This window comes from Lithobates pipiens, unplaced genomic scaffold (assembly GCF_037356315.1).
Source record: "Lithobates pipiens isolate NorthernLeopardFrog02 unplaced genomic scaffold, aLitPip1_a1.2 Scaffold_18, whole genome shotgun sequence".
Taxonomy (NCBI): Eukaryota; Metazoa; Chordata; class Amphibia; order Anura; family Ranidae; genus Lithobates; species Lithobates pipiens.
The window spans coordinates 176,396,981-176,424,219 of NW_027507758.1; the positions used below are offsets into that span (position 1 = coordinate 176,396,981).

A 27,239-nucleotide genomic window follows, 5' to 3' on the forward strand; every position below is an offset into this window, starting at 1 on the left:
TGCAAAACCAACTGCACAGAGGAGGCAAGTATAACATGTTTTATGTTTTTTTTTTTTTTTCCAAGCCTTTACAATCACTTTAATGTTGCATACCGAATTGGAACATGGTGGAACGGTCTTGGTTTGCAATGTAATTCAACACAAATATACATAATATAATATATTGTGCTTATAGAGAAGACAAATCACTACTACATATACAGGGGTTAGTATTCGGAAATTTGTGACTGCAGGTTATGCTGTTTCATTTAAAAATTACCACTGCACAATGATTTGTTGCAGGATGTGTATTGAGCACAGTGGTGAGTAGATTATTTTAACTTCAGTTTTCCACCTCTCCATTTTTTTTTTTTATGTATATTTTTTTTTTTTTATATACAGAGTTATTAATATTCTTTTATTTGTTGCACAGGGCACACATCTCAGAAGGAAGCTCTGGAGATGAGTCTGGACATAACAGCTCTTAGTATACTCCAACAGCCAGAGAAACTACAGTGGGAGATTGTTGCAAATGTTCTTGAAGATACTGTAAAGGATTTAGAAGAACTTGGGGCAAATCCTTCCTTAGTGAGTTGTAAAAGTGAAAAGACCAAGGAGAAGCACTTGGAGCAGCACAACATTCCTTTTCCTTGCCTATTGACTGGTGGTTTATTAACATACAAGTCCCCAGCTTCCTCCCCCACTAGTAGCAACTCTCGTAGGTCACTTGATGCTTTAAGTAGGACTCCAGGTGAGAGCTCCTCAGAGCAGGGTTCCACCGACAATGAATCTGGCACGAACTCTGATCTTAATTCTCCTATGGTAAAAAGGACTCTACCTGTCTTGTTGCTGTACAGCATTAAAGAGGCTGATGAAAAAGCAGGGAAACTATTTTCTCAGATGAACAATATTATGAGCAAAAGTTTACATGATGATGGATTTACTGTTCCACAGATCATTGAGATGGAGCTGGATAACCAGGAGCAGTTGCTTCTTCAGGACCCACCCGTCACCTATATACAGCAATTTGCTGAGGCCACTGCCAATCTGACATCACCTGACACAGATAAATGGACATCTATGGTTCCCAAGCCTGGAACACTTGTGCAATGCATGCGGCTGCCTAAGTTTGCAGAGGAGGAAAACCTTTGTGTAGATTCCATTATTCCTTGTGCTGATGGCATCCATCTTTTAGTAGGTTTACAGAAATGCCCTGCAGAGTCCTTGAGTGCAATAAATCAAGTAGAGGCCTTGAATAATTTAAACAAATTAAATTCTGCTCTTTGTAGTAGGAGGAAAGGAGAAGCTGAACATAGCCTTGGAGCTGTAAATGGAACAAGTATTAATGTTATCCCCTGTGAGTCTTCTGCGGATGTCCATGATCCTTTAATAATCCAGCCAGACCAGAGAAGTGTTAGTGGTGGATACTTGTTGATATACAAAATGAATTATACCACCAGGATAGTGACTTTAGAGGAGCAGCCAGTAAAGATTTTACATATTAAAGATCCTCAGGATGCACTTACCTCACTTATTTTATTACAGCCTGATATTTTAGATAACGGAGAGGATGAGTGTGAGGAATCCTCTGAAGATGCCCCTCTTGCGCCTAAAAATCTCACCAGTAAAGAGAAGAAATCCGATTTGCTGAGTTTGGGACATTTAGTAGTAACAACTCAAAGTGGATTTGTTAAAATCCTTGATCTTTCTACCTTCGAGGTCATGGCTAGGGTTGATCCACCAAAGAAAGAAAGCACAGAGGAAGTGGACCCTTTTGTTTCAGTTGTGTACTGTTCGGGCACTGATAGACTGTGCGCTTGTACTAAAGGTAAGGAACACAGCTTTGGTGGTAATGGTCTCTTTTACAGACTGCTGATGGGAAATTGTTTTGACAAACCATGCATTGGTCCTTTCAGAACATTATTCATCTGTGGCAATGGCTGCCAAAATGAATATGCCTTGTAATAATGTTTGTGGAGTATACCTTCTGTTCTATATTTATTTTGGTTATGTACCGAACAGACCTCATCTTTGTGCAGACCTAAAAGCCAAGTTTAATTAAAATAAAGGGGAAAAAAAAGTCAGGACAAGGTACAGCACTTGAGATGTTTCCCTCTTGTCTTATTCAATAAGAGGTCTCCTGTACAGATATCAACTTCAACTGTCATGGTTGAAATGACACGTCATCTGCCTCTCCTTTTTTTCCTCCTGTGTATTTTTTGTCTCAATGGGGGGGGGGGGGGTTCAGCTATCCCTTTGGGTTTTAGTAAACCTACCCCCCCAACCCCTATACTGAGCACATACTTGGTTTCAGGACCAGCACTGTGTAAGCTGAATTTAGATGGTTTTTATACAAGATTCCCCTCTACTTAATCCAATTTGAGGACATTTTTTTCTTTTTGCCAAGTTAAAACCCTCAGGTTCCCATAATGGCAGGGGAGGTTCCTCCTTTCATTTGTACTGAGTGAATGTAGGGTTGGGGCCCTTAATGTTCCCAGTGCAGGTGCAGAAATCATTTTTTCTTTAGGGGTGTAGAAAATTATTAGTCATCCATCAATAATGCCCATCTGGCTTGTATCTGTTGGACATTTTACAAATAAAGGCTATATTCCAGAATGCGGCTATCCAGAACTTCCTTTTTGCCTAATTCTCAGATTGGACTTTGAATGGTATTACCTGAAGCAGGGGGTCCAGTGCTGAGGGGCAAGCCAGATTGCGTGGAGTTTCAGGGCTTCTATTGGCATCTGAACTTCCCTTTACCACCATGTCCCCTGAACTGACAGGGAGTCTAAGACAGGCTGGCATCTGTCAACCATGACTCCAATGCTAGGCTGGATAGCCACTGTTCCAAGGATAGCTTGATTATGGTGTTCAGGGACCTGGACCAAGCCAAGGACAGTTTTTGTTCTTGGCTCCAATTCTGTTTTCTGTTTTACTGGATAATCCAGCCATCTATTTTTTTTTTTTTTTTTTTTTTTTTTTTACTTTTTGTAATTTTACCTTTTTCAATTTATTTTTATTGAGCAATATTGCAAATTACATTGGATCAGTCATTAAATCATCATGCAAAATATGAAATGGTACTATATTTCAACAAGTGACTTTTAGCATATTTAAGCATACAAGATACAGTCAGAAAAGTTATATACCATAAATCTTTTCCCCAGTTGGTGATTTTTAATATATTGCAAGAGGGCTTTTAAAGTGACAGTAAATCACTGTCGTATGGCTTATAGTCAAGTGGAGCAAAGGTATGCTAACACATGGGTCATTCCAACTATAGAATGGGCAACAGATATATCCGTCTACAGAGGGCCTCCAGTACAGGTGAAAGGAGGTCACAGAATTGTTCCGGATAAGAAACCACCTGATTGCAGAATGCCCTAGTAAGCTTCACCAAACAAAGAAAAAGACGAGGAAAGAAACAGACCAGAAAGAGATGTAGTTGGAGAAGAGGGTCCAAAATGCTCCACTGTTGAGGATAGGCACTGCTGGTCGAGAGATTGGAAGACAGGGAAACCATCACAGGGTGTCCTGCTGTAAATGCCAAAGCTTCCATACTGCTTTAACTCATTGTAAGCTTCCATAAGTTCCATATCCTTAATCCTAGCATACTGTTCCACGGAAGTAGGTGGTTTTTTTTTTCTAGTTGCGTGCCACCAGACACCTAGCCTGGCGTGCTAGCTTCTTAGCAAGCGGGGGGGGGGGGGGGGGTTTATGAAGGGGGAAATCTAGGCTAATCCAGCATTGCAGAAGGTCCTGAACCATCTGCCAAAATGGTTCTGAAAGTGAGCAGTGCCAGTAAACTTGTGGCAAAGTGCCTCGGCTCCCACGTCACCTCTAACAACAAGGCAGTATGATGTATAGCTTGGAGGCGCAAAGGAGTTGGATGCCAGAAGTAATGTATTTTAGAAATGTTCTCCCTATAGAGTACAGATTGAGCTTGGGACCAAATCGCCCACCACACCTTTTAAAGTCAATTTCTCCCCAATTGCTTACTCCCATTTATGCATGAAACTGTGTTAATGTGGCTATAGAGTACCAATTTAAGAGCTTATAAATATCCTAAATTAAACCTTTTTGAGATGGACTTGCCAGTACCAGTTGTTCAAAGGGGGCCAACTTAGAGAATTGCAGCGTGGATGAGATGGAATATGTGTAATGATGTATGTGGAGGTATCCCTAGTAAGCCTGATGGGGTAGGTCATGTTTCTCTCTGAGATCTTCAAACAAAAACAATTTTCAAATTCCAGGGTTGACTAGATGGCCAAAATGAAATCGTTAGTTCAACATCCAAGGGGAGGTAATTTGCGAGGTGGGACTATCTGGCACGTTGGGATTAAACAAAGCCATCAATAGGCCTCTGACGTAAGGTAATATTCGCCACAAAATGCAAAGTGATGACATAATGTACTAGAGAGGAAGAGGGGTCAGTCCGCATCAGCATTCCACAACAAGTTATCCGGGTGGACAGGGGCTAGCCAAAGTTTATCAATTTCAGTCCAGTGGTTATGCTGGTAGAGTGACCCAAGAGGCAATTGCTCTCAATTGGGTCGCATAATGACGTCAAAGATTAAGAAAGGCCAGACCCCCATCATAGAGCCGGGGAACACAATTAGCTACCCTATGCTAATTGTAATCCCAAATAAAGTTTAGGAGATCTGTCTAGAGTTGCTTAAGATGTGTAGGAGGATTCGGGATTGGTGATGTAGCAAAAAAATACATAAGCTTGGGCAGTATTGTCATTTTGATAGATGCAATACAGCCTAACCAAGAGAGTCAATGGTGTTTCCATTGGGCCAGCAATGCTCTTAGAGGTGAACAGTTTAAAAGCTGCTCCATAAAGAAATTCATAATATGAAGTAATTTGAACGCCCGGATATTTAATGGCGGTAGACTTCCATGCGTACAAAAAACTCCCAGACAAATGCTGAACTTCTATTGGGGGAATATTAGTGGTAGTATCTCCAATTTGGATGAGTTAATTTTGTAGCCTGATAAGGAGCCATATTCTTCTTTGTAGCTTATAAAGTTTAGGTAGTTACTCGTGTTTGGGTCAGCGTGAGCAGGACCTCATCTGCAAACAGCAAGATTTTACATTCCCGTGCCCTAACCGGCACGCCATGTGCATTCGGGTTACTGTGTATTTGAGCTGCTAAGGGCTCAATGTAAAGAGCAAAAAGTAGGGGAGAGTGTGGACAGCCTTGGCTCGTCCTGTTCGAGATGGTGAAGAGGGAAAAGGTGGTAAAAGGGGACTTGACCCGAGCAGACAGAGCTGTTTACAGGTTCTTAATTGCTCTGAGAAAAGGGCCCCTAAAGCCCAAATATTCATGGGTATTGTACAAAAAGGGCCAGCTGAGCCCGTTAAGTTTTTTTTCAGCATCTAAGCTGAGCAGAAGAGCCGCTACGTTTTATTTTTTGTAGAAGACATCTGAAATGCTATGGTATGAGGCTTGTCTCCTGGGAACAAATCCCACCTGATCTTTGTATTAAAGAGTGAAGAACCTAATTTACTAGCAATGAAAATAGTTTTTAGTTTTGTAAAAAAAAAATCAATCCAAATTTAGTAACGCTGTGTCAATAATTTGTGCACAAGGAGTGAATATTTGGTTTAGGGATTAAAGTGAGGAAATGGAATTTCATATCTCTCGGGATCACCTCCTTGTGCAGGAAACCGCTGCTAAAGAGTCATATGGAAGAATAGGCAAAAATGTTTTATAGTATTCGTAAGGGAAGCCATCGGGCCTTATGGGCTGGGGGTAACGTGAGGAACGCTTCAACCTCTTCCTCCGTGATTGGTGCGTTACACTGCAGAGAAAAGGTAGTCAATTTAGGAACTAGATTTAGGAACTAGCCACTTCGAGAGAGAGAGAGAGAGGTAATCGCGTACACATTCACGTTTTGCTTCTGTAGGTGGAAAAAAAGGTTCCTAAGTTTCATAGTATCTTGGCCTCTAATATTTTGATCCTCCAGGAAAAATAGACTGTATGATGGGGGAGGATTGTGTCCTGTGCAACACTTGCAAGGTACAGAAGAGATTTATTTTTTTTCTCACCTTGCACCGACCAGGAATATCGGGTAGTCTCTCATTCCGTGCAGTGCTCGGTATGTGCTTTCTTAGGCCGCGTACACACGCGGGGACTGTTCGCCCAACTTTGTCCGTCAAACAGTTTCGGCAAACAGTCCGCTCAAAATTAGCATGGACGGACATGGCCACACACGACGGACGAACAGTTTGCTGAAACCGTGCGCGATGACGTGAACGGCACGTACGACGGGACGAAAAATACGACGTCCTATACACTGCATTATAACTTTCGGCGTGAAAATCCTTTCTGAGCATGCGCGCAACTTTGTTTGACGAACAAGCCTACACACGAGCGGACTGTTCGCTGAAACAAGGTTTCAGCGGACAGTTTTTCGGAAATTCCGAAAAACCTTGTCCGTCAAACTGTCCGCTGAAACTGTCCGCTGAAAGCCCACACACGAGCGGACTGTCCGCCCAAACACTGTTCAGCGGACAAAGTTGGGCGAACAGTCCGCCCGTGTGTACGCGGCCTTACAGTATCTGTGTAGTTTTGCAATATGTTGAGAGAATCACACGCACAACACTGTGTACATTTTAGGGAACATATTCCGATATTTTTTTTTTTTTTTAAACTGAGCGCATCTTTTCACTCTAAAATCAAAGATGTATCAGGTTTGTAAATAATAAAAAAAATAAACGTGCTAAATTTTATGAGTGAGCCCTATGCACCCTGGGGCTTGAATATCGAAACTGACATACTCTGTTAGGTTATGTTAATTGATTATATTGTTTTTTTATTTTTTATATATAAATAAAAATGTATTTCATATTTGTATAAATGTATGTATTCATGAGCTAATATGGTGAATTTATATAATTGGGTTGATTTTGATCATGTGCTTTATGGGTTTTATATGCATGTTTCTTATGTTTTTGGTTAGGTAAAGAATATAATCTCTTATGCATTTGGCTTAATTATTTGACCCCATCAAACATTTTATGTGCAAGTTCAGATTGATTATGTCTGCTATAGTATAATGGGCCAGCTGATGGTTTGCAATGGTGAAATAATTTAGCCGCTAATAATTTAATACTATTACCTTTTCTCAAAGGTTGCCTTCTTGATCGCCATCACTCTTGTGTGACGGATGTCACAACTGGTGGCCATATCCTGTGAGTTTCTCTTGCACGAGGATAAGGTGGTTCACCCACTCGTACTCTTACTTTCCTCAGAAGGTGGTGTGGAATTTTCACCTGAATAAGGACATGGTCCTTGGTCATTGCATCCCATGGAGGTTGCATTACACTCCTTTAATATGGTCTAGGCGGTTTGTGTGTGCTTGTCTGCTATGGCCTCCTTCCGGAGGTCATATTCCCTTTGTGCTCATGAATGGTCCAAGAAAAGGCCTGGCAGCCTCCTCTGCTACTGTATCCTGTTGGCGTCAGTAGTCAGTTGTTATGGCATATGCTATTAAGTGTCAGGCTCCTCCCTTACCTGTTGCAGCACCTTTCACCAGGGTGATTAGTGCCTCCTGGGTGTTTTTACACTTTAAAAAAAAAAAAGTTTTACATCTTGTTTGAATCTTCAGATGTTTGTTTTGGGCCGCAAGGCTTTGCAAGCTGCTGTTTAAGATTCCTTGTTTTTGTTTGACCACCCCTTCTTGGGACACTGCTTTTCGGCCGTCCCTATGGTCAAGAATCATAAGCTTTGTCCCTTAATGAACATAAGTGAACTCGTATTTTTGTAAGGCTAAAATCCCTTTCTCATAGTTCGTTGATGGACACAGCACCCATCCATGTTTTTTTTTTTTTTTTTGAGTTTATACTTCTGACACTAAGGGGGTTTATACTACCAGCTAGGACTGCTTTTAGGCAGTGTCCACCCCCTCCAAGTTGTCACTATGGGGGGGTACACCTTGGCACCTGATGGTTGGGTGGATGACCAGGCATTAGAGCTACTCCCCCTGCGGCAGCCCTCCACTAATTTAGGCCACGATTTTGCTTCCTACCGAGTACTTGCAGCTGGCAGCCGAAAAATTGCGGCCTGCCGACCGGGATATATGCGAGGCGGCCCTAGAGTGGGCGGCGGAGGCCATTGTGGGCATCCACCCTCCTTCCTCTGCTCTAGACTGGTCCGGTCCCCCTGCAAACTTGCGATGGGCGGCTGAAAATTTTGTCTGAGGCTTTTGCCTACTGGGCCACAGTCTGAACAGCCACACCGGACTCCTTCTTTCAGAGGGATGGCGCTCTGTTGTTTTTCACAGGTGGCGCCTTGCCATATAGGCTAGTAAATGGCGCTCTTCCCTGCCTCATCGGTCTCGACTGATCCTATGTCTGGCTCTGCTGTCGTGGATGTGGCCCACCTTGCACCCTACTTTTGTTAGTGTCCCCTCCCCTCAGATAGTATTGCTCTGAGACATCCCATACAGTAATTACTGTGGCTCTGTGTCCCATGATGTACGATTAAAAAAAATAGGATTTTTATAACCGCTTACCTGTAAAATCCTTTTCTTGGAGTACATCATGGGACACAGCGGTCCCTTCCCTCTTTCTGGTTACACGTGTATTGCTTTGCTACAAAACTGAAGTACTCTCGGTAAGTGGAGGAGTTGTATGGGGAATTGAACTTCCTGTCTAGGGTGTGCTAGTGTCCATCACCTGAAGGTGCCATATAAACCATACAGTAATTACTGTGACTGTGTCCCATGATGTACTCCAAGAAAAGGATTTTACAGGTAAGTTGTTATAAAAATCCTATTTTTCCCTTTCAATTGGCATGTCGCCAGCCTGTTGGCAGTTCTCCTTGGGGCTGTGCAAGCCCTGTTGCTTCAGGGTGTGCTTGTCCTGGTTCCAGTGGGTACAGAATGGAGTCCATCCGCACGTTGGTGGCATCCCTTCATCATGGAGACTTTCGGACTTCTGTCGACAAAACGAATGCTTATTTAAGCACTCCAATATGTGCCCAACATCTATACTTCCACCATTTTACTGTGGGGAAAAGAGCATTTTCAGCTTGCGGTGTTGACTTTTGGTCTTGCCTCTACCCCTCGCATATTCACGAAGGTGTTGGCCCCAGTTCTGTCGTGGTTACGTAAGCGGGGGGATTTGAGTCCTGGGCTGCTTGGACAATCTACTTATGTGAGCAGAGTCCTACACTACCCTGCGGGCCGATGTAGCTCGCTATATAGACCTCAGTTTTCAGTTGGCTTCTCTGGCTTGTCTGCTCCAGCTCCTTCCAGAAAATTGGATTATCTGGGCTTGACTCTGGTTTCATCTCTGGCCAGAGAGTTTCTTCTTCTAGTCAAACTCCAGAAGTTGCATGCTGCATTTCAACTACTGTTGTCTAGCAGGTTGACCTCCCTGCAGTCCTGCAGGAGGGTGTTGAGCCTGATGGTATCTACTTTTTGAGGCAGTTCCATTTGCGCAATTCCAAGTGAGATCCTGGTGTAAAGTGCCCAAGGTCTCTGGGCCTATCGGATTCGGCTGAGCCAGAAAACCATTGGTCCCTGGTCTGGTTGCTTGGCTCTCCGGTATTTCGACAGGGCACATCCTTTCTCCCCTTGTATTGGACAGTGGTCACTACCAATGCCAGTCAGCCCAGGTGGAGAGATGTCCTGGGACTGGGTTCTGCTCAGGGTCGTTGGATGTTGGAGGTATCCAGACTGCCGATCGATATCCTGTATAGATCATGGATGTCAACTTTGGGGGCTCCGGGTATGGATCCAGTCGAGCGATGCCACGGCGGTGGTCTGTCAATCACCAGGGCGGAATGAAGAGTGTGTTGGCAGCCCTGACAGTAACCAGCATCCTCTGGTGGGCAGAACACCTTATTCCGGCCCTCTCCGCCAAATGCATTCTAGGAGTGGAAAAATTGCAAAAATGGCAGGTGGTTGCCTCAAGTCGGCTAGTGTTGGTCCACGGAGTGGTCCCTTCACCAGGACATGTTTCATCAGATATGTCTCCGATGGGCACTCCCGAAGTAGACCTGTTGGTGTCCCGGGCTTAACGGAATAGTACTGAGGTTTCTGGCAAGGTCACGGCCTCCTCTGGTGGGGCCAGTATAGTCTGATCTATGCCTTTCCTCTCAAGATTCTACCGTGCCTTTTGCGCAGGATCGAGACCGAAGGCATTCCGGTCATTCTAGTGGGCCTGGATGGTCTTGGTATGCTGACCTGGTGCACTTGGTCGCTAATGTCCCCTGGCGACTGCCTCTCAGGGAGGTGCTACTGTCCCAAGGGCCGATCTTTCATGCTGCTTCAGTTGCTGGTTTTTGAAGTCCTGGCTGTTACGAGCCGGGTGCTGAAATTACGACGCTGCTGAAAGCTAGGAAGCCCTTCTGGGAAGATTTACCAACGAACATGGATGGCATACGTATCCTGGTGTGAGGCGCTTGCCGTTTACCCTCGTTCTTTCTTGGGGCCTTGGATTTTACCTTCCTTCATGGGGGGTTCAACATCTGCCTCCACCGGTGCATTGAAAATATTTAGCAGGTTCTAATGCTTGTTCTGTCCCAGAAGGTGGCTTTTTTGGTTGCTATCACCTTTGTTCGCAGAGTGTCAGAACTGTAGGTGTTACCATGTCATACTTCATACCTGGTGATCCACAAAGATGAAGTGGTTCTTCACCCTTGTCCATGGTTCCCTCCTCTGATTCCTGTTGATTAAGGATGTTGTATTGCCTTCCCTGTGTCCCAGGTCAAAATGTCCTAAGGGATTTACCTTGCATGCCCTGAATGTGTTTGGGCGATTCGGGTGTATTTGGCAATTGCAGGGCCTTTTTCGGAGATCGGGATCAAGGAAGAGCTAAAAAGGGGGCTTTCTGCTTCTTTTGCAACCTTTCTGTATGGCTCAAACAAATGTTGGGTCTAATTCCCTCATGGGTTGCGTTCCTCCTTTCCCTCTTATGGTGCATTCTACTTGGCTGCTTATTGCTTCTGGGGCCTTGCATCATGAAGCGTCATCTGTGCTGGTTTGCAAGGCGGCCACTTGGTTTTCTGTGTACACTTTCACCAAATTCTACAATGTGGCTGTGCTGGCATCTGAGGATGCTTATTTTGGCCGCAAGGTATTGCAGGCTGCAGTTTAGAGGGTCTATTCCCTCTTGAAGGGGTATTGTCCGGTTGGGCTCCAGTTTCTGTGTTGAGCTCCTGTTAACTGGTTGGCTCTTGTGTTAGCCTTGGGATTTTTCATTGTCCCACCCCTCATGTTCGGCACTGCTTTGGGACATCCCTATGGTCCTGAATAAGAAAGCGCTGTCTGTCAATGAACGATTGAGAAAATATTTTTGGCTCTCCGTAAAATCAGTTTCTCTGAGTTAATTGACAGACACAGCACCCACCTATGGAGTTTTTAATGCTGCTGACACTGCTTGGGACAAAACTGAATGCCTATAGCAGAAGGTGGTGTATATCACCTAGGCCCATGGGTGTAACCAAGTCTTCTTTTTTTATTTTTATTTTTATTCTTCCTGGTGTCCTACTCCTGTAGCGTGCGATATAACCCTATGGTTCTGAATAAGGAAGTGCTGTCTGTCAATGAACTCTGAGAAACTGCTTTTACGGTAAGTCAGAAATCGTATTTTTTTATTTTTTTTTATTTTACTATTTCTTCCAAAAAAAATTAGCACATAAAAATATATCTTACAGAATTTAAATTCCTACCTAGCCTAAAAAATTCTACAATATGCTAAGGTTGACTACACATAGTAAAGGGTATAAGATATGGAACTGAAACCTTTTAGAAAAAACAAACATCGGGATTAAGAAAAACAAAGACCAGGGGAGTCAAGGGGATAAACGTGCATCTATCAACACAATGGTGTGGGACAACATTGTCCTATACAGTGATGGTTTTTGCCCTTATGGAAATGGCGTATGATGGACATAAATACTAACATATGTGGAAAGCCTATGGCTAGTTTGGCTGTTCAGCTTGGAGTCATATCCCTACACAGTAGCTGGAAAAGCCGCAACAGCTTGCCATTTCAACATTTTTGCATTAAAAAAAAAAAAAAAGTTCTGCTTTAGTAAAACAGCTTGCAAAATCACTTTTTATTAATCGCCCCTTATTTTTGCTTAAGGTGGAGAACTTCATTTTCTTCAAATTGGAGGAACTTGTGATGATCTTGATGAAACAGATATTCTTGTTGAAAACACTCTTACAAAGGGTGTGGACCAGTTAGCAGAAGGTATCAAGCCAATGTCAAACCCATCTAGTCCTGGCATCACAGGTAAGGATCGCTTCATATACACTCATTCCTGGCCACCCATTGCCGTATCTCTTGCACTTTTTCTGAAACTTTTTCCGAGTCTGAATTTGTGTAGCTTGACCTGTTCTTTAGTTATTGCAGGGGTTTGAGACACTTTTTGTAGCTTTTTTTTTTTTTGTAGCTGGATATACACATTCCAATCATCAGATAGGCCTTTGCATGAGTTAAAGTGGAACTAAATGTAAAACCAAAACTGACACTTGGTGCACTCTGCCGATTAGCATTAACACATCAATGTAAATTTTTCTGGGTCCCCCATGTAACAATGGCATTGCTTTCTTGCCTAGGCGACAAATTGCATTCTTTCCGGGCTTCAGGTCCCATGAGAGCCCTGCGGCACATCTACGTATTTTGTGTGGGGGGTTTCCCACACATGCGTAGGTAAAACTGGTATGGAAATCCCAGATTTTGGCATGTACTAAAGGGCTCTGCCAGAACCTGAAATCCAGACCAAGCCTTGCAGCAAATCTGCGTACATGCTCGATGGCTACCCAAGATTATTTCCTATGGATTGGTCTTGATTTCGGTTAGATATCAGCGATTTGGAGGCATTGTCACCCTGCAGATGGAAATAAATAAAAAAAATAAACGCACGCACGTACGCACGTTCTGAGTTTGAATCTGGTCACCCTAGTTGGAATGGAATTGATATGTGTAAGGCTTTGTACTGTATTCCTCTGCATGGCTCATTCATAATGACCTTGTGGGGTAGTAAGATATCCAGTTATTAATTTGTCAACCGTGTTTTTATTTGAGAATTCCCATGCCCATATCTTTACGTTTAATTGTAGTTGGTATGTCGTAGAGCTGAATTTAAAAGAATTCATATACTAAGTACATTTTACAATCAGTTAAGTCCATCTAAGTGCATGCCACCTCATGGACTTGAGCTATCTCTTTAGTTTACATTTTTACTGAATGCCGGAAGTACAGCTATTCTTGTACTTTTGCTGTTCCGATGGTATTACAATGGGCCATTGGACACTTATGTAAAATCTGCATAAAAATAGAATACAATGATTTTCAAATCTCATAAACCCATATTTTATTTACAATAGGAAATGGAAAACCTTTAAAAATGTACCATTTTAAAGTCTGTTTTCCCCAGAGCAGCCCCGATCCTCCTCCTCCCTCCTCGGGTCCCCTGCTAGCGCTCCTGGCTTGCTATGCTGCCACTTGTGCTTGCTCACGCCTGAGCCCTGCTCCTTGTGTTCATAAGACACAAAACGCGGCTCTGTCCTTACCCCCCAAAACTCGTCCCTGGCTCTGATTGATGGCAGCAGAAGACAATGGCAGAAGTAAGGTAAAAAAACAAACAAATTGTACATGAACTTTAAAAATAAGATAATTTTGAACATGCCAGCGACATGTCTCAAAGACAAAAAAAAAATCTGGCAAAGTGGTACTAACGTGGAAGAGCTGAAAGGACATTTGGCAACTAATTAGATTAACAGGTCAGTAACATGATTTGAGTATAAAAAGCATCTTAGAGAATCAGTGTCTCAGAAGTACAGATGGGCAGAGGTTCACCAGTCTGTGTAAAGTCTAAATATTGTGTAACAATTTCCGGGATAATGTTCTTCAGCTTAAAGTTGGAAACGCTTGATCATCTCCAGTACATAATATGAAGTTTCTGAGAATCTGGAGAAATCTCTGTGTGCAACGGACAAGTCCAAAATGCAATATTTGATGCCTGTGATCTTTGGACCCTCAGACAGCACTGCATTAAAAACTAGCATGATTTTGTGATGAACATCAGTGCATGAGCTCTGGAGGACTTCCAAAAATCACTTTCTGTGGACACAGCACGCCATGCCATAAACATGCAAGGTAAAGCTCTATCGCGCAAAGAAGCGGCCATATCTGAACATTTTCGAGAATTTTTGGTCTCTGGGCCAAAGCTCATTTAAAATGGTCAGTTGCCGAGTTGGAAACTTTTCTGTAGTCAGACAAATCAGATTTTGACAATTTGTTTTGACACCCATGGGCGCCATGTCCTCCGGACTAAAGGAGAGGGACTTTCCAGCTTATCAAGTTCAAAAGCCTAAATCTCCATGATGGTATGGGGGTGCATTAGTGCGTATGGGATGGACAGCCTGCACATCTGGAAAGGCACCATAAATGCTGAAAGATATATCCAGGTTTTAGAGTTGCAAATGCTCCCATTTCAAGGCCTTGCATATTTTATTTTTTGTCACGCCTACATGACCATTTACACTTTTAAGGATTTTACCATACGTAAAAGAGATCACACAAATAATTGAAAGTATATATAAAACTTTGAATGACGACAGATATAGATAGTGACAGAAGTACAAATGCAATAATCTCAAAAGAATATATCAGCAGACTTTAGGTAGACTGTAGATGCTCTTAAAGTCTCTGCATTTTTCAACCATTTGGCAAACCATCAGGGCAGACACATTCTCGATGTTGTGTTGGACTAGCTTGTTCCAATTTGGGCTGTGGTACAGGCTAGTATGTGGTTAAATGACCAAGTTGTTCAGACAGTGGTGTCACCTTTTAAGGGGGACATTGGGCTTGATCATCCAGCATTCCTCAAGTCTTACACCAGTAAGGTTGAAACTATACATATGGCTCCTTGACCAGGTCTCATAGGAGGCTTCCCTTAACATTGGTGAGCCACAGGAAAGGAAAAATAAGGTTTCTCCATCATCCATTTTAGCAGGGCCATGCTAAACCACATACTGCATCTGTAACATGGCTCTGTAGAAGACAAGAGTCCGGGTGCTTAACTGGCCTGGCGGGCGGCAGTCTAGACCTTTTGCCGGTTGAAAATATTTGGTGCATCTTAAAACGAAAAATAACAGCAAAGACGACCCAACACTGAGTGGTTGAAATCCTTTGAGTCAAGAATGGGACATTTTTCTCCCTCAGTTATCAAAGGTTTACAGAGTGTTAGAGGGATGCTACACCGTGGTAAAACGACCCTGTCCTAACTTTTTTGAGGCACGTTGCTGCCATCAATTTCAAAATTACCTTATTTCTTTTCATGCATCAGGGGGACACAGAGCCATAGTTACTATGTGGGTTATAGGGCCACTAATAGGTGATGGACACTGTCACGCCCTAAGGCAAGAAGTGCACTCCCTATATAACCTCTCCCACTACTGGGAGGAGTCAGTTTTTTTTTCTCTCCAGTGTCTAAGGTGTTGGTCACGAGTAAAGATGTGCTGAGCTCCACTGGAAGCAATCCTTGCTGGGGCTAGCCATACTGACCGGATCCATTCAGAGTGTCCTTTCATGGGCCTAAGGAATGGTACCCGGGCCTCGTGTCTGAAGGAACAAGGTTTTGCTTGCGAATGCTTCTTTTTTTTAGAGAGCTGGACCCTGGGATCCAGTACATTTTGTTAGTAAGGCCATTAAGTTTTTACTGGCAGGGTGCTGTTGCAGGTCCAGGATTGTGGGTAAACTCTAGGTTTCCCTGTTCCTGAAGATTTCGGAGCCCACCGTGAAGGCGGGAAGGTAAGTGGAGATTTTCTTATGAATTTCTCCTTTTAAGTTTATAATGTTGTCATGCCTATGTGTCACCACTGGGGGCTGTATTGAGCACTCACCGTCTGATGCTGGAAGCAACGCTGTGTCAGAAGCCATCATTTCCTCCTCCTCCTCCGGCCAGAGCAGGCAGATCCTCTGATAAGAAAGGGTGGACTTTTTCTCCTCTTGCGCCCCCAATGTTGAAGTTGACCCCTTCGGGGGGAACTGTATCCCGAAAGCATTCCTTTTTGAAAAAAACAAACAAACCGCATCTGCTCGGCGGTGGTTATAACCCCCCCCCCCCCCGGCCTGAATTCCATCGCTCGCGCGGGATAACATTTTCTTTTGAAAGATGGTGGGCGTAATCAGCGTGGGGGCGGGGCTAATGGTGTCAGACGCTGCCCACACGTGTAGCAAGTTTTTAAAGCACTGTGTGTAGCTGCTGCTGGGTCTGAAGGGACACATGAGCAGGAGATGGCTTATTTCAGGTTTGGTGACACAGGCATTTCCCTTTGACACATTATTTTACCAGGCTAGGTATTAATAGCGGCTTATAGCGCTGGACTAGAACCTAGCAGTGTACATTCTTTTTGGTAGTGCCTCTGCTTTTGTGCTTCAGGCTGTGAGTGGAAGAGGGACCAGGAACTCCTCTAAGGGTTCTAAAGGGTCAATGGTTTCACAACAAACTAAATCCATTTCCAAAAGAATGTAATCCTCCTCTTAGAGTGATGCGGCCGGTTAGATTGAGTCGTCAGGGGAGACTGTTGTTGCAGTTGCACTCGACACTTCAGTCCCTCTACATATCACACAGAAGGTTTTCTCTTCTACCATTTGTAATTTGTAAAAGAAGACTGATGCTATGATCACTCTACATAGTGGGTCTGAACATAGCAGATCCCTATCTAGTGCTCAGGACCCTCTTTATTGAGGTGCAAGGGGCAGGGGATCAGGAAGATCTTCCAACGGATTTGGAAGATAATACTATATCCTCTTCTGAGGATCCTAATATGGAAGGAGTAGCATCACAAGACAGGTTGCTTGTGCACTCTTACTAAATTGGTTTATTCAACCTTTTTTATGCTGCCTGTAGCGCAGGCTCTTGATGGACCCAACTCTGATTTGGGATCATTAAAACCTCCCCCATCTGGGGATGCTTCTCCTATTCGTTCATGGCTAAAAAAAGCTTATGCATTCTGAATGGGAACATCCGGATAAAAAAATGTTCTCCTCCTAAGAAATTCTCCACACTTTACCCTATGGAAGAGGATTTTAAGGATCCAACAGATAAAAAGTTGGAACTTATTTCCAAAAGCAATATGTCTTTAGCAAGTTCAGTAGCGCAGCTGGTTCTTGCAGCAATTGCTGTATCTCAGTCCATTAACAAACAGTTTGTGGAGATACTTAAGGTTCTGCCTGATCAGCAGGCCCAGCAATGGGCTGGCATATCAGACGCTCTGTTTCACAGTAGATGCTATGAAAGATTCTATCATTCAAGCCTCACGGCTTATGCTTGGACTAGTGCATTCTCACAGAGTTCTATGGCTGAAAAATTGGTCAGCTGAAGCATCGTGTTAAACTATTTCATGGTGAACAGCTATTTGGATACAATCTGGATAAATACATCCAAAGGATCTCTAATGGGAAAAGCTCTCTTTTACCAGTAAAGAAGTTGTTTAAACATTTCTCCTTTTTAAATGTGCTTCCTCACCTGTGCCAGGGGCATCAGCCTCTAGGCAGTCTCCACGGCCTCAACCATCAGGTTCAAGGGGAAAATCCCAAGGGCAGCACCAGGGTCAAGAGACCTTGGGGCAGAAAACCCACAAAGCAGAATGCTAAAGCCTTGCTTGGGTGGGTGGAAGGCGCCTGCAATTTTCAAAGATCTGGCATTAACAATGACATGACAGATGGGTGGCTTCTTCAGTTTCTCTAGGTTACAAACCAGAGTTCTGAGAATTTCTGTCTCCTCGTTTTCTAAGATCAAATATTCCCAGGGATCCAGAGAAAAAGAAGCCTCTCTTTCTAGCTCTGGATCAATCCTCTATTATCCCAGTTAGCGATAGAGGTTACCTTAGAGGAACAGGACACAGGTTTTTATTTCACGGTTCCAAAACCAAATGGAGAGTTAAGACCCATTCTAGATCTCAAAGATCTGAATCGGCACTTAAATATCCAAGCCTTTCACATGGAGTCAATCTGATCGGTTGTTTCCATCCTGCAAGGAGGGCCGTTTTTGGCTTCAATCGATATCAAAGATGCACATCTCCACGTCCCAATATTTTCAGCTCACCAGAAATTTCTGAGCTTCGAAATAGAAAATCACCATTTTCAGTTTGTGGCCCTGCCATTCGGTCTAGCCACAGCACCACGGGTGTTCTCAAAAATTCTGGCACCTCCTTTCGTCAGATTAAGGGCTCAATGCATAACGGTCCTAGCCTATTTAGACAATCTACTTTTAATCATTCGGTCTCAGGTTTAAACCAGAGTCTAATCACAGCTGTAAACTACCTGGAGTCTCTGGGTTAGATACTCAACCTAGAAAAATCCTTCTGTTCGGCTGTGCATGAGATTGTTAGGGAAAATGGTGGCTTCCTTTGAGGCCGTCCTTTACGTGCAGTTTCTCTCAAGACTGCTACAAAACACCATCCTGTCGGTCTGGAACAAAAAGATTAAGGCTTTGGATTTTCCAATACGCTTGGCTCCAGACGTAAGTCAGAGCCTAAATTGGTTGATATCCAGCAACCTTCAAAAGGGGAAATCTCTTCTGCCAGTATCCTGGAAACTGATGCCAGCCTTCTAGGCTGGGGAGCAGTCCTGGAAGAAGATTCTTTCCAGGGGAGATGGTCCAAGTCAGAAATGACCTTGCCTATCAAGATTTTGGAGATTCAGGCTTGTATGTCTGGCCCTAGAATCTTGGACGGTCAAACTACGGAATTGTCCCGTCGGGATTCAATCCGACAATGCCGCGGCTGTGGCTTACATCAATCACCAGGGGGGCACGAGAAGTCGTGCAGCCCAAAAAGAGGTGAATCATGTTTTAGCTTGGGCAGAACACAACATTCCTTGCCGATCTACGATTTTCATCCCAGGAATAGTAAATTGACAGGCAGACTACTTAAGTCGCCATTAATTATTTCCGGGGGAATGGTCTCTTCACCTGACATCATCCTAGCTATATGTCAGAAATGGGGTATTCTAGAGGTGGACCTGTTCGCGTCCAGATTCAATAACAGTTGACAACTTTGTGTCGAACGAGGGATCTGCTAGCATGCGGAACAGACGCATTAGTCTTCCCATGGGATGAGTTTTCACTGATCTGTGCATTTCCTCCAGTTCTGTTACTTCCGCATCTTCTCCGCAGAATCAAGCAGGAACGAAAGGAGGTGATTCTGGTGGCTCAGAATATCTTGGTTTGCCAAGATTATAAAGATGGTGGTAGGAGTTCCTTGGAATCTGCCATTGTGGCCAGAGCTCTCACAAGGTCCGGTATTCCATCCTACCTTACGGACGCTAAATTTAACGGTTTGGCTATTGAAACCCATATTCTGAAGGATCATGGGTTATCTCCTTCAGTAGTGTCTACTTTCATTAATGCCAGGAAGCCAGCTTCCAGAATCATTTACTGTAGAGTCAAGAAGGCATATGTTTCCTGGTGTGGATCTGGTGGTTGGCACCCCAGGAATTATGTCATAGGTAGGATGCTTGATTTCCTGCAAATGGGATTAGAAATGAAGCTTGCCTTGAGTACTGGTTTTGACCCCCCCCCCCCGTCCACAGCCGCCGCTGGTTTTGCCCCCCCCCCCTGTCCACAGCCACCGCTTGTTTTGACCCCCCCCCCCGTCCACAGCCACCGCTGGTTTTGACCCCCCCCCCCACCCCCCCCCCGTCCACAGCCACCGCTGGTTTTGACCCGTCCCCCGTCCACAGCCACCGCTGGTTTTGACCCGTCCCCCGTCCACAGCCACCGCTGGTTTTGACCCGTCCCCCGTCCCCCGTCCACAGCCACCGCTGGTTTTGACCCGTCCCGTCCCCCGTCCATCCACAGCCGCCACTATTCCACTGGAGCAGTGCTATGTCAAGCTGATCAAGATCTCCCAGGTGCCAATACAAAGCCGGAAATGATATGGCCCCTAAAGGAGGAAGTGAAATTGGATATAGGCATAAATTGGGTAAATCAACTGAAATAAATTGCCATTTCATTTTAAAGGATATGTAATGGTTTGTTAAAAAAGACTTAAGACTTTCAAACAGGATTGTAATATATATATTATGCATGAACCAACTATCTGTCCTTGTGCAGGTAGATTGATACAAGCTACCCTTCTCCCGCTGTCACGAAGACATTTAGTAGCAGCAGCATGCTTTTTGTATCGGTGGTCATGCTGGGGGGTAAAAAAAAAAAAAAATAGTACAAAAATAGCAGATAATCACTAAAAAAGGGTTAACTTATACTGTGGAATGGTGAAAGTAATAAGCTATAGAATTGTAAATATACCCAGAGGTAGAATATACAGCACATGTCGTTTTTTAACTGGGAGTCATGAAGCTACAAGAAAGGGGATTATAAATCTTTTATATTTTAGTAGTACTGAAGGCTGAGACTTTTTTGGAATGGATATAATATACATTTTATATATAATACACAATACTGGTAAACTTTTTACCTTTTTATATTACCTCCCAGGCTTAAATTTTTATATACTTTTTTACACAAATAGAGCTTTCTTTTGGTGGTATTTGATCACCACAGTGTTTTTTTTTTTTTTTGTTATAAAATATATCCAATAAAATAAAATGTTGTCATTAATCTAGGCCAACATGTATTCTGCTACATCTCTGTGGCAAAAACAAATCTGTGTGTGAAAATTAGTGTCTATAAAGTCAATCAAGAGTGCGCGTCCCCGAAGAGGCAAGGCTCTCACTAGATCGAGAGGGGGCTCAGGTAAGTATTAGGGGGTGGCTGCACACAGGTTTTTTTACTTTCATGCATTCATGTAAAAATAAATTGCATTCACAACCACTTTAAGCTCCGGGCATCTGTTTCTCAGATTTGCAAGGCTGCTGTCTGGTCTGTTCAGATATTGCCTCATGGCAATTTCAGGTGCAAGGTGCTACACGCTGCTCTGTGTTCTGCAGGGCCTTCTTGACCCATTTGTTATATAGACCTGTTTGCTTTGTTGACTACCCATGGAAAAGACTAAAGAAGGTTAGATATGGGTTGTCCCAGCAGCATTCTTTTTGCCAGTGTCCAATCACTTGACGATAGCTGGAAATAACCCATAGTAAAGACTAAAAATGGATCAATAGAGTCAGAGTAAAGGATTTTTTGGGGAGTACAAAAATAGTATTTTTAACTTGCCAGTCAACTTTTTTGTTGATGTACAGTACTGGGCATAGACTCTTGCACTAAGACCCCTTTCACACTGGAGGCGTTTTTCAGGCGCTACAGCGCTAAAAATAGCACCTGAAAAAAGCAGCTCCATTCACTCTAGCATGGAGGGCTTTCGCACTGGAGTGGTGTGCTGGCAGGGTGTCAAAGTCCTGCCAGCAGCTTCTTTGGAACGGTGAACTCACTGCTCCTCCCCATTGAGATCAATGGGGCAGTGCTGCTGTACCTCTGGCAAAACGCTGCTGCCTTTTTTTTATACGTTAGCGGGCGGCTTTAAAATGACTGTAAAGCGGTGCTAAAAATAGCTCCGCTTTACCGCTGACACCCTAGGCGTCATAGTATGAAAGGGCTCTTAGCCATGGTTTCTGTGCAGCTGACTTCAAATGATTGAAGACTGGCAAAAGTGAGCGCTGCAGGGACATCCCCTCACGCACATGTAGATTTTGTAGAAATTAATAGGGAGATCATAAAGAGAGGAGAAGATACCTGTGTTCTGTACTGTACTCCAAGAAAGTTTTTTGTACCAGTGAGCCAAACACCATTAACACTGTTAATAGTGGCATTTCTCTTGGGCCATCTTTTTGTTTGGTAAAAGGATAGATGAACTTTTTTTCTGTGACTGGCAAATAAGCAGATATTCTCTCTTCACCACTGTTTAGGTGTAGATCTCCTAGTGGAACAGCCTTTCTCGTTGGAAATGTTGACATGTTTAGTGGAGCTAACTCGCTTTGAGACCTTGATTCCAAGGTTTTCTGCAACAGTACCACCATGTTGGGTTGAAGTCCAGCAGGAGCAACAGCAAAGACGACATCCACAGCACTTACACCAGCAGCACCATGGCGATGCTGCTCAGCACACCCGTACTTGGAAACTGCAGCATGACAGGTATTGCTTTGTCTTATTTCTTTTAGCACTAAATATTACATTAAAGGGAAATTTGTAATGCTTTTGGGTAATTTTGTATATATTATGTATTCTAGGAGAGTATACATTTTGAGTTGCTTTAAAGTTTGCCCCCCTTTTTTTTTTATCAGCCTTTTTTTGCCATTGTGCCATATCCTTATGGTTTTCTACCAATAAGGGAACACTTGCGAAGAGATGTGCACCCGCCTGCTGTATTCCTATATGCGCACACAGTCACCTTTTTGATTTTCCTTTCTGCACACTGGCTTTCTTAGTACACATGGTGCTTCCTGTGGTCTTCCTGCTTATCTGTGCCCTGCTCTGTTCCTTAACGCTCAATGTTTACAGCAGCCCTTCCATGCAAATGGAAGATCAATTTTCTGCCATCCATCCTACTGCCCAAAACAATTACCTGAAACATAATTGAAAAGTTAGTGCCCATTTAAAATGCTTCTGGATGTTGTAGGTGATGTTCTGCTCCCTCTTGTGCACTCAGGAATGCACTCCTGCAATGGTCTAGGGAACATTTTTTTTTTCCTTTGGTGCCAGGCTGTTGCATGGTAACATCAACCGCACCTTCCTGAAACTCCATAAGCTGGGTGAAGTGGCATTTCTAACTGTACAGAAAAGAGTCCCACATTTTTCCCTTGTGTCTGTAGGTGATAGACCGCTTTTCCTTACTGTAGAAATTCGCTTCACTAGTATATATTTTTTTCCAACCTCCCATGCCTATACAAAAGGAGTGTATCCCGATGAGTGCAACCTCGACAAAAAATCTTGAGCTGTACCCAGATCCCACGATGTGGAGGCAGCCTGTAATATTGCATTGAGCACTGGATCCTGTGTAATTCGCTAGACTTGGCACTTGGTGCAATGTGGTAGCCGCAGGGTACTCTAGAGCTGTGGTCTGCTGCTGTGAAACTCAGTCCCCCAAGATCCCCTTGGGTGTAGGGCCTCTATTGGGTAGCCTGAACTTTATTATATACAGTCCAGCGTCATGAACAGGTAAGACAGGGTCACCCTGTATCTCTGACTGTTAACTGTGTAAGATGGGGCTATGTATGGAATGTATTTACTTAAGTGTAAACTTTTACATCACAATATTGGTTGCACACTTTAATGTCACTTCCACCTAGAGTGCTTATAAGATACTCAGGTGCTTCCTCCTGCTCCCTTTCACCACAACAATTCATTTCAGAATAGTTTATTCCTGGGTTACCACATACTACTACCTCCAGACATGCTACTGTGCTCTGCTTCATGTGTACCCCATAGGGGGAATACCCTCATTTGTAACTATGGCTGATACCCAGCAAAAGGTCAACAGCAGGCAAGCATTCACTTTTCCCAAGCCCCACACAAACTTCAGAGTGACGATGCATCCCTTGTACTGAAGCAGAACCTGGTTTTAACATCAGTCACGTCCAAAATGTAGCGCTATTTTAGGCACGCAACAAGTGGACTACTACTACTTGATTCTTAATCGAAATCAGACCCCCTATCAAGGCAACAGCTTGTCCTAGATGCAACCCAGGCCAGAGTTTATATTCAAGAACTGCAAGATCTCTCCCAGATTCAAACCTTTCAGTTCAGGAACCGTCCAACTCCGCAATTCTGCATTGAAAGCTCTTTGTTTCATGGAAACTCCATTTGATGTGCTTCAATTTCTTAGAAAAGAAAATCTCACAAAGGCAATCTGTTTATCCGATTGCTTTGAGAAGCTTGCAGTTAATGAGTTAAATGGTCACTGGCCTGGATGGATTTTAGTTTTTACTTAGTTTTTTGCTATAGCTTCAACAAAGAATGGGTTAAAGTGGTTTAAAGATTTGATTGTTTGTTTTTCTTTAGTTTTAAAATATTAAACAATGAGACCTTTCTCTGGACCAAATGTGGGTATAGGATTGTGTATATGGGATTGTATGTGTCTTGTGAGGGTTTTTTTTTTTTTTTTTTTTTTGTATCATGCACTAAATATACAAGAGCGCCCCAAGACCCAGTATTCTACCTGGAAAGCATAGGTTTATGCATGAGGATCACCTTTGGCATCCACTTTTTAGACATCAGCCTCCATCCTCCTTTGATAGTTTACATTTCTCTGTCAATGTGGGAGGAGTTGGTTCATTCTAGTAATAGACTGCCCTGACAGCAAAAACCAGATTGTTTTCTGGCTTGGCCGCTCACTAATCCAGCTCTGTAGTCTAGCTAATTCTTTCTTGCACTCTTGCATAATACTAGTAACTGATGCCAGACTAAGGGACAATGGAGTCCTAGAAACCTTGTTGTTGAAGGTGGCTTGGAAGCTGGAGGAATTGTCTTAACATTCTCCAGCTTTTAAAGAATTTGGCTGCCCCTGCCCCTGCTAAATCAACCATCGGGGAGGAACCAAAAGTCTGTAGAGCGGTACAAAATAGATTCTAGCTTGAGCGTTGCTCCATGTTCCAGCCTTATCTGTTTTATATACCAGGTATGGCAGGCAGACTACCTAAGCTGGCAGAAACTGAACCCCTCAGGACAGTGCTTACACACAGAAGTGTTCAGGACCTGTTACTTATGGGGAATGCCAGATGTGGACTTTCAGGCCTCCAGATCAACCTCAGACTGGACAGGTTTGTTTCCAGGTACAGAGATCTTCTTTCAGAAGCTTTACATGTTCTGTGTGATCAGTAAAATTTGATCTATGTACCTTTTTAGCTCTTTGAAACAACTCCTTCCATGTTTACTTTGAAAGATCAAGATTGGCGCATTCCTGGCCAGGAAGATGTGGTAACCCAACCAAACTTCTGAGACACACCATAGGCCATTCCAGTTCAGATTGCCACCGCCCTGCTTAATAGTAACTGATTTTACCAGTAGTAGTTTTACTCTAGTCCAAGTTTTGAGTCTTAGATTTGGTAATCCCCACACTGAGGTTACTTCTCACAAGGTCTGTCATCACTCATGGAAGGCTTAGTTCCTCTGGTAAGATCAATTCTGACCTTTTTTGCAATCAGGCCTGGATCGACATTTGTCCCTGAGCAAAGTTAAGACAAATCTTGGATTGCGATCTTATGCCATGGACCAGCAGCATCCTATTTGTTGGCATAGACTTTATACAGTTTGTGTCTCCTGTTCTAGTAAATTAGAATTTTGATTCTTTTGGCTCCTTTAAGCATATTTTGAACCCATTAATATTTTTCTCACTCACAAGACTTCTTTGTTAGTATCACCTCTAAAAGGCGTGTTTCTGAACGACATCTTGGTTCTGTAAAGGATGTTTTATCGTCTTTCACAAGGACTAAGGCCTAGAGCTTCCTTTTTAATGAAGGTAGTTTCAACCTTTCATAACAAGCAGGACATGATCTTTCTTTAACCATGTCCAGGGTGCCCCTAGCTCACATTCAACAAATGTCCGTTTTGGAAGATCATCTGATTCAGCCTGGCAGTATCAACAGTGACCTAAATCAATCATCGGGGAGGAACCAGAAGTTTTGTCGGGACAAGGTAAATCTCATCCTGTCCTGGGCAGAACTTAATGTTCCAGCCTTATCTGCTGTATACATCCCAGTTGATGGCAACTGACAGTAACATTTTCGTCAGCTGGCAGTGTCTGGATCCAGGGCCTTGTGTCCCTCAATACTAGCTGTAAAATATTTTTCCAGGAGGGTATTCAGGTACACTGGTTCTACCCCCCCCCCCCCCCCCCCCACCCGTATTTATGAACATGCTCTTGGTACTGCTTTACTAGGATTCTGGGGTATACTGGCTGGAAGAGGAGTTGCACTGGGTTGGCCTACTTGCTGTTTGCTGTTCAGTCTGCCTGTAGGCGCCAGTATATCATAAAGGTAAAAGTTCCTGTGTCCCCAGTGAGCTCTAAGAAAAGGATTTTATGGCGAATCTAACAGTTTTTTTCTTTTTTTTGCCTTGAAATGGGGCTTTTAGAATATTTACCAGTTATGTGTATTTTATGTTTCTCTTTAGGAATTTTATCCTTTCTCAGTAACCACATAGGAAGTGGAAAGCTCCACAATTCAGAATTTCAGGGCATTCTCGCTAGGGAGATTCACTCTGTTTGTCCTGACAGTCATTGTCAGCAGGACTGAAAGTGATGACAAATAAAGTTTTGCCCCATCTCCGGAAGAGGAGGTGAGCGGGACTATTTGTTATGACAGCTAAGAGGGGATTTCCCTAACTTTTCCTTGCAAGTTTTACTTTGCCCTACTGTTGTGTTTACAGCACAGAAAGTGAGGGGCAAACTCCATGATGGGACACAGATGGCAATAAGTTTAAACCTTTGTAATTTGTAGTTTTGCAGTTGTCATTTCTTAGGTGCATGCAATTTTAAGACCTGTAACATTAAGCATCCAATTGTTTGAAATCTCTTTGCATTTTACAAAAAATTGTGTGCACTGAAACTGAGTGTACTTTTACTGAACAATACAGAAACAACCAAAATGGCCAATGGCACTCATGTTTACACATGGACACAAATTTGTGTATTTTTCCAAACCTGCATTTTTACTCTGTATGGCTGTATGCACAAATATTGTGACTATTAAGTTTTGTAATTTGAAACTACCGCCATCATTACATGGCTTTCATTTTATTGCGTAAATTATATCTCTTTATTGTACATCACGGGACACAGAGCACCATAGTAATGACTATCTGGGTTATACACCATCTATAAGTGACACGGGAAACCAATAGACAGAAATTCCCCCCCCCCCCCCCCATATAACCCCTCCCATATAGGAAGTACCTCGCAAGTGTCTTGAATGTGATGAACATGGCTGTTTGAAGCTCTTCAAAACTTAATGACGTCCCAGTAAAGGGCATTATGATCGGAAGCTAAAATGGATGGTACCCGAGCCTCATGGGAAGGAGAGAAGATTTGTTGAGGTTTTGCCTGTAATGCAGCCTTATGACGCTGGATCCTGCGTAATGGAAACCTGTGCAGTGTTTGTTCTGTCCAAGGTGCTTTCCTGCTGGGTTCTATACAGGTCCAGGGTAGTGGACACCAGATTAAGGGTGGCCCAGTCTCTGAAGGTCTTTTTATGACAAAGCTTGCCATGATGGGTGAAGATTGGACACCTGTTATGTTCAGGGTCCTGTAGCAGGAATGGCAAGTCTGCATTTGTTTGCAGTTTCTCTTTTTTCTTTAAAAAAAAAGAGGGAAATCCGACTGTCAGACCTACCGGT

General features: G+C 43.3%; 1 protein-coding gene across 7 annotated transcripts in view; it reads left to right on the forward strand.

Annotated features, from left to right (window-relative positions):
- BIRC6 (baculoviral IAP repeat containing 6) overlaps positions 1-27,239 on the forward strand; it is a 597,017-nt gene that overhangs the window by 125,457 nt on the left and 444,321 nt on the right. For all 7 annotated transcript variants that reach the window (XM_077486418.1, XM_077486420.1, XM_077486423.1 and 4 more), the window contains exons 10-12: positions 413-1,807; positions 12,086-12,235; positions 21,818-22,043. In XM_077486418.1, the coding sequence (XP_077342544.1) occupies positions 413-1,807; positions 12,086-12,235; positions 21,818-22,043 (1,771 nt within the window). The remainder of the gene's footprint in view (positions 1-412; positions 1,808-12,085; positions 12,236-21,817; positions 22,044-27,239) is intronic.